This window comes from Myotis davidii, unplaced genomic scaffold (assembly GCF_000327345.1).
Source record: "Myotis davidii unplaced genomic scaffold, ASM32734v1 scaffold1017, whole genome shotgun sequence".
Lineage (NCBI taxonomy): Eukaryota > Metazoa > Chordata > Mammalia > Chiroptera > Vespertilionidae > Myotis > Myotis davidii.
In genome coordinates this window covers 432,595-447,552 of record NW_006288361.1, presented here as the reverse complement: position 1 = coordinate 447,552, position 14,958 = coordinate 432,595, and the positions used below count along the sequence as shown (strand labels likewise).

General features: G+C 42.3%; 1 protein-coding gene across 1 annotated transcript; it reads right to left on the bottom strand.

Annotated features, from left to right (window-relative positions):
- Positions 1–2,664: 2,664 nt before the first annotated feature.
- On the bottom strand, positions 2,665–14,884 carry MANSC1 (MANSC domain containing 1). The gene is made up of 4 exons (XM_006760222.2): positions 14,722–14,884; positions 13,155–13,474; positions 10,994–11,134; positions 2,665–4,021 (listed from the first exon to the last, which is right to left on the bottom strand). The coding sequence occupies exons 2-4, from the start codon at positions 13,375–13,377 to the stop codon at positions 3,141–3,143; spliced, it is 1,245 nt and encodes a 414-aa protein (XP_006760285.1). The 5' UTR covers positions 13,378–13,474; positions 14,722–14,884; the 3' UTR covers positions 2,665–3,140.
- Between the last annotated feature and the right edge of the window lie 74 nt (positions 14,885–14,958).

Here is a 14,958-nt window from a genome sequence, read left to right as displayed (position 1 = left end):
CTCTGAGTCCCAGCAACCGCTGCAAACCTCGGAGAGAAAGCTACCCTCGAGTTCCGACTGAAACCAGACCGTCCCGCTTCTCCAGTTTGAGTCTGTGCCCCTAAAGACTCGCTCAGATCTGGAGCTCAGAGTCTGCGACTCCCTCCCGATTGAAAACAACAACCGCGGCCTCTGCGCCGCCAGCCCGCTCCATGCACTCTGCACCTCAGAATTTGACTTCAGCACTGCGCCTCCTCTGAGTGTCCGTACGCGTTACTCTTTCCTCCTAGTTGTAGGAATTCCACTCAGCCAGTGTTCCTGTGGTTCTGGATGGTGTCCGTACTGTCTTTTAGTTTCACTTTTGAAGTGGTTGTTCACGGCAGCAAACTCCGGCGTTAACCTATGCTGCCATCTTGGTTCTCTCTCTCTCTCATCATTGATGTTTCTCTCTCCCTCTCCCTCTCCCCTCCTCTCTAAAATCAATAAAAACATATTTTTAAGAAATTCTTCATGAGGCTGTTGTAGGGATGAGTTCGTATATGTAAAAGTGTGCCTGGCACATAGTATATGTTTGCTTCACTATCAATGATAGCTACATGCAGTAGCTCCAAGTTATCAAGTCCTTACAGTGACCCCTGAAAATACATCCTGCATATCAGATATTTACATTACGAATCATAACAGTAGCAACATTACAGTTAAGAAGTAGCAACGAAAATAATTTTATGGTTGGGGGTCACCACAACCTGAGGAACTATGTTAAAGGGTCGCGGTATTAGGAAGGTTGAGAATCACCTGACCAACATTCCAAGCAGGAAATAAGGAGTTAGAGGCAAAAGAGGCTTCCTTACTTGTGTGACCCTCACTTATCAAGGAGGATAATCTTTCCCAGAAGCCTCCAGTAGGTTTCCCGTAAGCTGGAAATGGGTCACAGGTCCATCCCTAACTGTAAGAGGGGCTGGGAAGGAATCTGACACTTCCAACCTATCACAAATAAGGCAGACGTGGAGCTGGGGGTGGCTGTTGCGTGGATAAACTGTAGTGCCCACCACAACCTGGGAACCAAAGAGTTTCAAGGATGCCTCACTCAGGCAAGGCTCACTGAGAAACAAGAACGCAGCGGTATTCATCCAGGGTAGGCTGTGTTCTTCAGGGCTCATTCTCTTTTTTAAGAATTGCCTTTTAACCCAGGTGACTATCTTCCATTAACCATGGATAGAGAATATTTTCTGAGCAGGGGGAACCATTGTAGTCTACTCACCCGTACCAGGCTGTCACCTTCCCTTTTCACAAGCCAAAGGAGAGAGCTCATAGTTCAGAGCACCTTGTCTAAAAGTTCGGCTAAGGCTTAGCCGCTAAGCTAATCGCTGTTACAGTTCTTTAAAAGAACACAAATGCAGGCTTCTTTCCCCTCTGATGTCCCCTTGCAGCAGTCTCATCCGCTGTGTGAGGGGAGCTAGTCCACCTCTTAGAAGCAGGTCCTAAATCCAACGGCTCCCCTACAATCTACATCCGTCCCCAGTCACTGCCAGGGTTTGGCCCCATACCATTTCTCATCTGGACTACAGCTAGGGCCTCAGGTCTGGGCTCCCCATCAAGTTTCCATCTCGAAGAAGACTGTACGCAGCAAGGAGATGGAGAGGTCCAAGAGAAGCAGGAGAAAGCTCTTAAAAACACCCACAGAAAAGCCTTATTTCCACGATTTAGTTCCATCAAAAAGGAGGGGGGGGGGATTTAAAAATTCTGAGGCTCTTAGTTACTAATCTGATTCTGGCCTACAGGTGGCTGTTCAATAAATGCTTGTTAAATTAAATTGATTCAAGGTGTTATTTATTCAACCTACTTAAAGCTTATGTAAACCCCTTGGAGATTTGTGTCAAACTGTTAAGTTGGAAAATATGTGAAAAATACTATTTTCAGTAGACTAGCTTTCCTCTTAATGAGCTTTATGTATAAGCCAGGGGGTAGGAGGGGGAGATAGGGTTCCAGGAGAGGGGACTGGAAGGAAGAGATGAGGAAAGAGAAAAGCCTGTTTCTATCATTTCCTACATTTGCCTTCCTTGCTATACTTATTAACCACTTACTGCCCTCTAGTGTTCACTGTGTAAAGTTCTCACCTGAATTCCATTTTATCACCAGGAAGGGACCAAACCTCTGCTTTTGCAGATCTCAAACTGACCTAGGTGGCCTCCTGGTTTCTTAGTGACCCACTGTAACTTGTCTGGCAAACTCTGTATATTAAAAGCATTTCTCAGACATTTCAATAACTAATCAATGAAAGTTAAACACACTAATCCTTGAATAAAAATTGTAAGTGCTATCTGTTATTTCCAATGTTACTACAAATAAAGCCAAAAAATGAGTGTCCGTCAAGTTTAGATAAGGATTTATAAAGAATATGGTAAAGTTCTAAATTTAAGAAAATTCCTATATTATTATTATTTTTTTAAAAAGTAAATTAAAATAGATCCAAAGTAGATTTGGGCATCAGAACTGACTTATCATTGTCTCCATGTAACCTAATATTTTGCTAGAATTCTCCCAAAGGAACCTCTTTGCTCATTGATGAGAAAAGGGGGAGGGGAATTTTCATTTTAATTTAGAACACATATTTTCATCATTTAATCATTTACTGGTGGGAATAAATGGAAAGTTATCCAGCTGGGCATATGACTTACAAGAACATTACTGAGTAACAAAAGATTTATTCAAATATTTAATTGGAGGGAAATACATCTGGAATAAGTTTCATTGGTATACATATAAAAGGAAAGTAAATCCATTAGAATTAATGTCATAAGTAGATGACTTTATCTGGAACTAAAAATATTAACAAATTGGAGCCTAGAAGTCCTAACCATTTTCTCCCCCTTCCCTCTAAAACAAACAAAAAAATAGTCATTTTTCAAATTTATATGGCAATTATACATTATTCCTTTAAGTAAAGCTTTGTTTTCAGCTAATATTTTAGAGACAGATCACTCCAATCACCTAATTTGCTTTCTTTCCCCCCTTAGAAAAAAAAGAAAAAAGAAAGTGGTAGGTGGCTCTTGACCTCCTTTAAAATACCTTCAAAAATCCTAGGATCAGCGAGTTAGTAGACTCTCACTGCGTTTGGGCTACTAGGAACCACATGAATTAAGAGACACGTAGTTTTGTTCTTAGATGTCCACATAGATCCCATTGATCAAATAATCAAGTCTGGAGTAACGTTTCCTACGGAGGGATTCCAAGAGCATTCTACCCAAGAGGACCAGACCTATTGTGAGGAACAGAACGCCAAAGAGCAGGGTCCCGATGAGGAGCCACTTTTCGTATGGGAGGCCGGGCTGACTCTCTGAAACACCGCGCTGGGAGGAGCCGCCTAAACTGGTCTTTTCATCTTCCTGGGGAGCAGTTTTCTTCATAGCGGGAGAACCCGCATTTGGCAAAAGACCCATAGCGGGGTTAGGGACCTGCTCTGTGGTCACAGTTAGGTTGGAAGTTTCTCTAAAGGGCCCCGTTTCTGGTGGGCCTTTCAAGTCTGTAGGTGCCTGAAAGATGGTGGTTGGAGCTGCTGTGGTAGTCACGTGAGCTTGAGGTGTAACCACTGCACGTGTGGAAATGGTAGAGGTGACTGCGGGAGGCTGAGACCTGACTGTCGCTGCAGGCGGAGCTGTGGTGGCCGCCTGTGGTTGGGAAGACACAGACGGCGTGCCTGGAGCACGGGTGGGGAAGAGAGACCGGGGCTCTGGAGAGGCGGAGACGGTATGTAGAGCAGCAGCAGTGGGGAATGTCGTCACATTTTCAGGCAGCAGATGCCCTATTCTTTGTCCTGAGGAAAACTGGGGGCTCTGAGAACGCCCTTTTTCTTGATAAACAGGGGACGGTGTGCTCACTGGATCAATCTTGAGTAGTTTCTCCACGTGATCTGAGGCTCCAAACTTCTGAGAAAATGTATCTCTCCATAAGGTACCTGTGGGCTTTGAATAACCTGTTGGATGAGGGGGTACGGGAGTGGCTCTCTGGCTCACCAACTCAGGTTTGCCCAATGATGGAAAATCTGGAAATGTAAAGAAAATATAAGGGAGACTTAAATACATAAGGTAGGTTAAAAAAGACACACATAGTCACTTGTTCAGTAAGTCCCACACTGTGGATACTTGACATTTCTTTGAAACTTGTGCAAAATGGAAAAATACAAACTGCCAAATCAGAACCTCTCCACCAGATGCTGTGGTTTATACTAGGGAGATGGGACCGAGGAGAAGGGAGTGTGTGGAGGAGGGTCAGGCAAATGAAGGAAGAGGTGAGAGGAGCAGGGACTCGAAGAGGACCTCAGCACCGGCAGCAGGAGATGTAGGAAGATGGAGACGCCTTAGGGGCCAAGGCCATGGAAGAAGGCTGGGCCACATGATGTGGCAGAGGGACCCGGAGGGAGACTGCCCGTGAGGCCAGAGCTCCTGCAGGCGGTGCCAGCTGGGATGTGATAACAACTGGGGAGCAAGCAATCCCTGGAGAGATTGACAGCGGGGACAGGGACAGGCAGGAAAGGTAGGTGGAGGCCACGGGACAATGGGGAGAAGAGGCGGAATCCTCGCGATTTGCTTTGCTAAGGGGGGATGGGGAGGAGAACAGGGGGTTTTGGTCTCCTCAGGAGGCAGGGAGAAGGCAGGGAGGCCAAAGCAGTTGATGACATTTTTTAATTAAAAAAAAAATTTTTCAGCACCACACTCAGGGGAGAGAGGCAACCTGGGAGATTTAATTTTGGCTCTCAAATATTAAAATTTTAGAGCCAGTATCTCAGGTTCTGAGGATGATGAGCCCATATTTGAAATCATGGTGGCCACATAAAGAGCAGAAAATCACACAGTCCTAATTCCTACTGAAGAGGAACCAGCCTCAGGTCCTCCTCACGCATGAGAAGGCTTAGAGTGGTGCTCTTAGTCACACACGCCATTTATCACCATTCAAACTGCAAAGGTCTGTGAAAGCAATCAGGCCAGGGAATGATCATTTGCTGGTTAACTAATCAGTTCACTTTGGTGAGAGCTGCAGAAAAAAAAAAAAGGAAGGAAGCAAAGGAATTTCCTAGCCTTTGCTGATCAACTCTCCCCTGTTCTCTTTCCCCTTTCCTTCCTCAACGCCCCTCAATGCCAGTTTCTAAACGAGACCTCGCTCTCCTCTGTCCTAACAAACAGATCCAGAGGCAACTTCAGATCTGTAACATCTGTGACCACTCTCTAAGCCTCACACCTTTAAGAGGTCCTTTGGAACTGTCACATATTAATCCTTCTAGGATAGGGGTTTGCAGCCTATGGTATGCGGCCCGAATCTGGACTGTCACCTGTCTTTATATGGTTTGTGCACTAAGAATGGCTTCTACATTTTGTAGTGGCTAAGAAATAATATTTTGTGACATATGAAAATGACATGGAATTCAAATTTCAGTGTTCATAAAGTTTTATTGGCACACAACTATGTTCATTTGTTTACATATTGTCTATCACTGCTTTCCAACTACAAAGACAGAGGTGACTAAGTAGGACAGATTGTGTATGACCTACAAAAACTATAAAATACTGGCCTGACTGAAAAAAGTTTGTAGACACCTGCTCAAAGATATTGTACTTTCCTCTAAAATAGAATTGAGTTGCCTGAAATTCCTCTTTCCTCCAACCATGCTGAAGAAAAGAGTTTCTGTTGCAGGTGATATCATATTCATAGACATAGCATCCCCATGAAATAAACAGCATCTCTATGCTTAGGTAGGATCAGATACTTGAAAAAAAACCCAACAGTATTTAACATATTTCATCTTTAAATTTCAAAAAAAAAAAAAAGATTAAGGAAGTGCTCTGTGATATATGTGAACTCAGAACTTAAATAAAGCCATTGACAGAAATGACCAAAACAGCTGTTTCTTTCCCAAGAAAGCAAGCATCCTATATAATAAAAGGCTAATATGCAAATCGACTAAATGGCAGAACGACCAGTCGCTATGACATGCACTGACCATCAGGGGGCAGACACTCAAGGCAGGAGCTGCTCCCTGGTGATAAGATTCATCTATTGGCAGAGATCCTAGAAACACACAGGGATCCGGCACACCTGGTTCACTGACCTCACCCACTTAAGTTTCTCTCAGTCATGGAGAGTCAGGCCACAGAGGGAGTTGGGAAACAGTTCTGTGCCCTCAACCCCTCTTTTGATTTTCATTTTTAAGCGACTTCACTAGGTAAAAAACTTACGTACTGATTATTACTTGAAAACCAGCTGAGCAAAGACTCCCAATTTATTCTACTTTGGAATTCCCCTATTCCAGTCCTTGGTAGACATGATAGCCCACAAGCTGACAAAAATTTAATGATGCCAAGCTGCAATAGTTTTATAGGATGAGTAGAATGCACTGCCATCTTTCAAACTTCCAGTCTGTAAATATTAGTCAATCATTAATAGGAAATAGAGCTCATCCTGAAACACACCACCAACCAGGCATTTAATTTCGCTCCAAACAGGAGGTAGATAATTTACTTCTATGGGTAATCTCAATCCATCAACATGGGCAGATTCATAAACTGAATGACACACACAACTTGTAAACATCCTGTAAAATATAAACAGTCCACTGCACACTATGTCTGGGATTGGAGCCACTTTGCACCTCGCTATTAATCAACCTGCTCTGGGCTGATGACACCCCCTGGTGGCTACCAGAGGTACCGTTTGATTCTAATTCCACCTCATTGCCTTTACACTAGCCCTTAAAAGATTTACGCACATGCCAAGTTCCCTTTTCTCTCATTTCCATTGGAGAGAATCTTTACCGTACACCCCCTCTTTTACAATACATGCATTATAAAAGCAACAACATCACCGAAGTATTATAAAAATGAAAATAAATTCAACTATAATTTCTGTTATGTTCCAGCCACTATTAACATGTCTGTATACCTTTAGTTTTTTTTCATGTAATTGAAAAACTGAATGTTTTTCACCAGAAATTTAAATGAATTTGTTTATTTCTACACCTCAAACTTATGTTTTAGTGTCTGCATCATATTCCCTCAAGTGGGCCCATCATATTTTCCACCCAACCATACTCTGGCAACTGAACATTTATGCTGCTTCTAGTTTTCCATTTTTTAGACTAATTAATTATACAGTAAACAGCTTCACACCAACAGTTTTTTTCTTGTTTTGATACTGTTTCTTTAGTGTAAATTTTATGGAAGTAGAATTACTGGATTAAAGTTACCTATATGTTTTAAATATTCTGCTTTACTTGTGAAATAGATAATAGACAACGGGAACACACAGGGATAGTGGGAGAAAGGACAGCATGAAGAAGAGGTAGTGTGAAGGGATAATAGAGGAGGAATGTGATGGCCCAACTTCTACGTGACGGGAGCTCCTGAGGGAGAAGAGCAAACGTTCCAATCCATGTCTTAGCCCTGACCTCTTTGGAAACTCAGACTGGAATATCCAGTTCCTGTGGACTCCACCCCTGGGTGTGTAACAGGCTCTGCAATGTCCCAGGTGGTCAAGCAGGAACAGTGAGAAGCCATGTCCACCCCACACTGCAGGTCCCCTGTGTTGTTAGCCAAGACCATATACAAACAGGCAGGGGAAGTGAAGGAGCCACACTGGTCACTCCCTGGCCACGGAAGCCCCAAAAGGGGGGGAGGAGGACAAGCACTATCCATGCAAGGTACAGTCTTGAGTGTTTTGAGAAACCAAATCTGTTCTATACCATCCACAGTCAATTAAAAAATTATTGTTTTTACAAATTGTGGTAAAATACACATACAATTGACCAAGTTAACCCTTTTCAAGTGCAGAGTTTGGTGGCACTGAGTATATTCACACCGTTGTGCAACCATCATCATCAGCCATCTCCAGAGCTTTTTTTCATCTTGCAAAATGGAAATTTTGTATCTTAACATGCCAGTCTTTTTAGATTTGGGCTCACATCGCGATTATTATTTAAACAAATACTCTGTTTAAGGGAATGTTTGATATATCAGGTTTTCCTGGTTCGTGAACAAAACTCAGACACAGCCCCACCCAGGGGACGAAGCAGAGTCAGTGCCCAGGTGCCCTGAGCAGTATCATTCCTCAAAGTACTGCACATGCAACGTGATACAGTCAGGAGAGAGCCCTTGACTGCACGTTCCCTCCCAACCCTGAAGCCACTTCTCAAATCTTCCTCAGCTCAGTAGACGGTGCCACCATCCATCTAGCCACTCAAGACAAAAACTAGGACTCAGCTTCAATGCTTTTCTTTTTCTTTTTTAAAAAACATTTTTATTGATTTCAGGGAGGAAAGGAGAGGGAGAGAGAGATAGAAACATCAATGATGAGAGAGAATCATTGCTCGGCTGCCTCCTGCATTTCCCCCCAGTGGGGATTGAGCCCACAACCGGGCATGTGCTCTTGACCTGAATGGAACCCAGGACCCTTCAGTCCACAGGACCCCTCTATCCACTGAGCAAAACGGGCTAGGGCAGCTTGTCTTTTTCTTGTCCCCCACATCCATGCCAGCAGCAAGTCCTGTTAACTCTTCCTCTGAAACAGCCCCTATGTCTCCTTCTCTCCATCTCCTCTACCACCTCCCTGGTCCACCATGCCATGGCCTTCCACATGCATCTCACCCCCACTTCCTACCCAGTCTTCCCACTTCCCCTCTTGCTGCTGGGTCATTGTCCATTCCCAATACAGCCATCACAGTGAGCTTTGAGAAATCACCTTTAAAACACCATATTCCGCCGGCTGGTGTGGTTCAGTGGTTGAGCATCAACCTATGAACCAGGAGGTCAGGGTTTGATTCCTGGTCAGGGTACATGCCCGGGTTGTGGACTTGATCCCCAGTAGGGGGCATGCAGGAGGCAGCCAATTAGTGATTCTCTATCATCGTTGATGTTTCTCTTCCTCTCCCTCTCCCTTCCTCTCTCTGAAAAAAATAAAAACATATTAAAAAAACAAAACAAAAAACAACCACATTCCATACCTGCTTAAAAACTTCCAAAGGTGCCCTAGCTGGTTTGGCTCAGTAGATAGAGTGTCGGACTGTGGACTAAAGGGTCCCAGGTTTGATTCCAGCCAAGGACACATGCCTGGGTTGCGGGGCGGGCAAGAGGCAGCCAATCAATGATTCTCTCTCATCACTGATGTTTTTATCTCTCTATCCCTCTCCCTTCCTCTCTGAAATCAATAAAAACCTTTTTTTAAAGAAACAAAACTTCCAATGGTTTCCCATTATAAACTTAAAATAAAAACATCCTACCCTACCCTGGCTTACAAAGCTTTATGTGAACTCTCTGTCTTTCCTACTTCTGGCATATCACTCTTCATGTCCATGGTTCACTATGAGTCAGCCAACTGGGATACTGAAACAGGCTATTTCCTCTCCCTGGAAGGTCTTGCCATGATCTTTTCGCATCTGGGTCCTTACTGCTCAGATCTCAGGTTAGGGTTACTTCTTCACAGATGCTTCTTCTGATCACCTAATCCAGGGGGTCCACTCAGGGATTATCTATTACATTATCTTAGCTTAATTATCTGCATTGCACTTGTGTTATAGTTTTCTTTTTTGTTTTTTTTTAAATATATTTTATTGATTTTTTACAGAGAGGAAGGGAGAGAGACAGAGAGCCAGAAACATCAATGAGAGAGAAACATCGATCAGCTGCCTCCTGCACATCTCCTACTGGGGATGTGCCTGCAACCCAGGTACATGCCCTTGACCGGAATCGAACCTGGGACCCCTCAGTCCGCAGGCCGACGCTCTATCTACTGAGCCAAACCGGTTTCGGCTACAGTTTTCTTGATTATGTATTTACTAGAGGCCCAGTGCATAATATTTGTGCACTGCGGGGAGGGGGTCCCCTCAGCCTGGCCTATACCCTTTAGCAGTCCAGGAGCCCTCAGAGGATGTCCAACAGACAGCCTGACTGGGCCTAAGCTGTCAGTCGGACATCCTTAGCTCTGCTGCAGAGGTGGGAGAGGCTCCCGCCACCACCACTGTGCTTGTCAGCCGTCAGCCTGGCTTGTGGCTGGGTGGCACTCCCCCTGTGGGAGTGCACTGACCATCATGGAGCAGCTCCTGCATTGAGCGTCTGTCCCCTGGTGGTCATTTCGTGTCATAGCAACCGGTCATTCCACTGTTTCAGTCAATTTGCATATTGCCCTTTTATTATATAGGATTATGGTTATTGTCTCTGTCTCAGAAGCGAGAAACTTATTTTCTATATTTAGTGTTGTATCCTTGTATTCCTGGGGCGTAAAAAAAGTGCTTGGCACACAGATGATACTAAGTAATACATGTTGTTTATTGAATAAAGAAAATAATATTAATAATCCAAGGTATAATAACAAAAGCTTTCAAAGAAATTTAATACTGAAAGCATTTCATCCTGAAAAATTAAGTCAAATTCTGATGAAGATATATCCAAATAATTATGTTATTAATTATTTTAGTTTATTTTCTGTATTCTGAAGAAATATTTAAATTCCATGTGCATGGAGACTATATTTCCAATGTATTGCACAGAATTTATTACATGGTAGATACTCAATTAATATTTTTGAATGAACTTCTCTACAGGTCTACACAACAAAATCCACTGAGTTTGATTTCAGATCATGTGACTATAAAATATTCTAACCTAATGACAAACATACTAGAATTCTGTATAGTCACATAGGTCTTAACCCTTTCAAAACACTTATTCCTGTGCTGCTGACATTGATCTAAAGAGGTGTTTTAAAATGTTTCCTGAAAAGTCTGTGCACCTTTTATCTTAAGAAAGTAAAGACAAAACAAAAAAATCTTATCACCCAGAGGTCTTTCACTGGAAAAAAAAGCTGTTTGGTTTAAAAGCTGAACTTTAAATCATGAGATTTCCTGGTGTGCCTCTATATTTGTGACCTCTTTTGGAAGTTTTACTTAGACTCGTTTGCAGAAAATCTTTCACATGAACCAGACCCTTAAATAATTCCAATCACAAAAGAAAAAGAGCAATGTTCTCGTTACCTTTAATTATCCTGTAAGTCATAAGACCCTTTGCTGGTTTCAGTGGACAGGCTTCCTCACTGGGACAGAAAAACAGGTAGCAGTTGGGTTGTCTAGTTGTTTTTCGAGTGTCGAAGATCATCAAGTTACACGCTTTGTCCCCTGCAATGAAAGGTTCATAAGCATTATTGTGAAATAGGATTTTCTAAAGAGTACAGCAAGCAGGAAGAACCTCATTTATTCTGGTGTCCAACACAAACACTTTTGTTCCCTTGCTTGCTGACTGCTGAATCATTTCCTTTTCCTTAGTTTAACCACTAGAAGCAACGTTTAAAGACATTGGATTAAAAACCTGAATTAAGGTAATTTTGGCAAAACCAATTTGTTAAAAATATATTTTTTAATTGATTTCAGAGAGGAAGGGAGAGGGAGAGAGATAGAAATATCAATGATGAGAGAGAATCATTGAATGGCTCCCTCCTGCACACCCCCTACTGGAGACTGAGCCTGCAACCTGGGCATGTGCCCTTGACCAGAATTCAACCTGGGACCCTTCAGTCCACAGGTCGACACTCTATCCACTGAGCCAAACTAGCTAGGACTGGCAAAACCAATTATTAACAGTGCATTTAACTATTTAGAAATAAACCTTCCATTTGCTAAACTATATCCACCAAAAATATATATAGAAACACTGATAGTGCAATCTTTATACAACTCACAGTTGAGTTGGGACTTAAGAAATGGATCTAACCCTGATGATTTCATATAGCTCTTGTATCCTGAGGCGTCTCACACACATATGAAGGCATGAGCCAGGTGTCCTTGAATGGAGTCAGTAAATTCAGCATCATACATAATATGTCTCTTTCCACAAAGAATCTGAGTAGGATATGGAATGCAAAGACCATTTTTTATTTTTATCAGTGCCATTCTTCTTTTGGTTCTTTTTTAGTATTTCTTTTATTTCTTACCGTTTTTGCTTTTCTGTTTTCTTTCCTCACTTTTCACTCTTAACTTTCATTGCTGGCTTCTCTTTCTCTTACGTTCTCTCTAATTATCATGGCCTACAGTTGGCTTTGACCTCAATCTGGTATAGTCTCACATCTTGGCCTGTGACCCTTCGGCCAAGTTGAAGGTTAAGAGGCATATAGCCTAATTATTTAAAATGCATGTTCTTGAGGGAATTATGCTAAGTGAAATAAGTCAGACGGAAAAGGACAAGAACCGGATGTTATCACTCATATGTGGGATATAAAACAAAAAACAGTCCCATCCCCCCGCACCCCAAATCAACTCATAGATACAGAAAACAGAATGGTAGTTACTAGAGGGGAATAGGAATGGAGAGGACAAAGAGGGTAAAGGGAATCAAATATATGGTGATGAAAAGATATTCCTTCTTTCCTTCCTTCCTTCCTTCCTTCCTTCCTTCCTTCCTTCCTTCCTTCCTTCCTTTCTTCCTCCCTTCCTTCCTTCCTATATCACAACCATTATAGAAAGAAAAGGAAGTAAAGATCTAAGAGAAAACAGGATTTTGTTGGCTAATAAATCAAGTAAGAATCACTTGTCCAACATTCACTAGCTCTTCTAGGCTCTGAGGGCAAGGCCTTGTCCATCTTACTCATTTGTTTTATCTCCAGCAAGGCATTAGGTGCTCAATAAATTTAGGTGGGTGTTTTTGTATTTCTTCGTTTATGGAATTAGGGCAGGTTCATAAACAACTAAACAACAATTGTTTCACTTAGACATATACTCCTCTTTTCAGGTAATAGGTTTGGAGCCTAAAATATGCAAAGGCATGGTTTAAACCCGTGGCCTTAGTTTCCTTCAGTGTCATATGAATGGCAGCTAAGCATTTAAGTAGCATTTTTGTTTCAATATCCCAGATGCCTGTTAGAACCTAACACTGGTGGTTCTCCACCTTTTTATACTCAAACGCCTGAGTAATAACACACACACACACACACACACACACACACACACACATACACACACATCAGTAACTCTGACACAGCTTAGGGGAGGAGAGGGCACACTTGTGAAATATTCCCTGGGTGAATTTGTCACCTACCTTTCTACCCCATTGAGAATCACTAATATAAACTATTGAGCCATGTCAACCAGCCACTTATGTCACAAAACACATGGAATAAAGGGTTGTCAAGGGACTATTACTTACCTGATATGTTTTTTGTTGAACAGCAAGAATTAATGCAGTCTTCTTGAGTTAATGTATGTATGGGCTCATTGCCTCTGATTCCCTTAGTAAGAGATGACTGGATGTCAATGACAACATCTTCTAGACTCTGGGTAGGACAATTATGACTGGCAGACAGCCTGACTGTCAGGAAACCAATGATTATAAAAGTGTAGGTCAAGCGCCATTCTTCCCTGAAGAACATTTTAAATTTCACTATTAAAGTCCTCAAAGGTCAAGGATAACCCTTGCTGTGGTCTTAGTTTGCATCAAGAAGATTGCGCGGACGATGGAATTTCTCTCTAGACCAAAAAGAAAATCATTAGTGAGTTTTGTTTCTTTTAGCAAATCTAGAAAAGATACATTTCATTTCCTCTAAGTCGATGTCAATGACTTACAATTCATAGGGCAAAAATAAACAAGTATTTTTATTCATATCACTTTTAAAAGATTTGAGACAACCTTTTGTTTAAAAACTTGGCAAAGAATTGATAAACACAAACACGTATACTATCCTATCACTGCTTAAAAGCTGGCAAGTGTTTGTGAAGAAAGAGGTACAAACAGTAGGCCTGCCTCTGAGTTTTAGAATCCTTCCTCTTCTTGCCTCTCATTGTTTTATCTCCAAACAAACTGTGGTACATCCATACAATGAAATATTATTCAGGGATAAAAAGAAATGAACTATCAAACCACAAAAAGACATACAGGAACCTTAATTGCATATTGCTAAGTGAAAGAAGCCAGTCTGAAAGGTATAATTCCAACTATATGACATTCTGGAGGAAGCAAAACTACATTGACAATAAAAATAAATCAGTGGAGCACAGGAGACGTTTAGGGCAGTGAAACTATTTTATATGATACTGTAATGATGGGTACATATCATTATATTTGTCAAGATCCATAGAACTGTACAATACAAAGGGTGAACTCTAATGTAAATACTTTAGTAAGTAAAAAACAAGGAAATAGTTTAAAAACCGAGAAACCAAACCAGCACAAGTCAAATAACTAGCTTGTTAACTGTGATGTCCAACTTTTGAAACAATAAAATTATAAGTAATACTTATACTTCTCACATGCCAGTCTTCATGCTAAGCTGTGTTCTCACTATGCAACATCGTTGTAGCTCCTGGACAGCGAGAAGTACTGAAGAATTTATCTCATTAAAAATATCCAACAACTATTAGATACATTAATCTTCTAGGCCATTATTATTTAGGCCTCCAAGGTTTAAAGTCAAGTTCAATCTTGTTGAAAGATGGGAGGGAAAAGGATATAGGTGGGCATGAGAAGAAGCGCCTGAGCTTTCAATGCCTGATAACTATAGTCAAACATACGTGCACATAACTACTTCAAATATTGGAAATCATTTTACTCCCAGCATCATCTAATCGATCACCACACACGCACACACACGCGCACACACCTACAGCGTATTAGACTATTAGGAGGTTTGATAATGAATACGGGACACAAATCATACAAGGGGAAAAAAAAAAAAAAGGAAAATTTCCCTTCCGTGGAGGACATGTTTGTCGCTCACTAAACTATTCTGCGGGTCCTGACGACGACGCGGGGCCGGTGCCGTCTGCGACAGGTGCGGCCGGCCGGCCTGGAGAGCCTGTGGGGGACACCGCAGCGCCGCCAGGATCCGGGTCAGCCTCCGGCGCGCAGCCCGCTCCCCCGCCTGCTCCAGGGCGGGTGCAGCAGCCTCGCCCCAGGCCGGGAGGGGTGGCGAGGCTGCCGGGGCAGGTCGGGAGGAGGGTGGGACGCCTTTACC

Bases quoted from the DNA above. Each gene is read 5' to 3' on its own strand.
- MANSC1 (XM_006760222.2), bottom strand. From the start codon at position 13,377: ATGTTCTTCAGGGAAGAATGGCGCTTGACCTACACTTTTATAATCATT. The intron at 11,135-13,154 runs GTAAGTAATAGT...CTTTCATTGCAG, and splicing joins TTCAACAAAAAACATATCAG to GGGACAAAGCGTGTAACTTG. The intron at 4,022-10,993 runs GTAACGAGAACA...TTACATTTCCAG, and splicing joins GACTTACAGGATAATTAAAG to ATTTTCCATCATTGGGCAAA.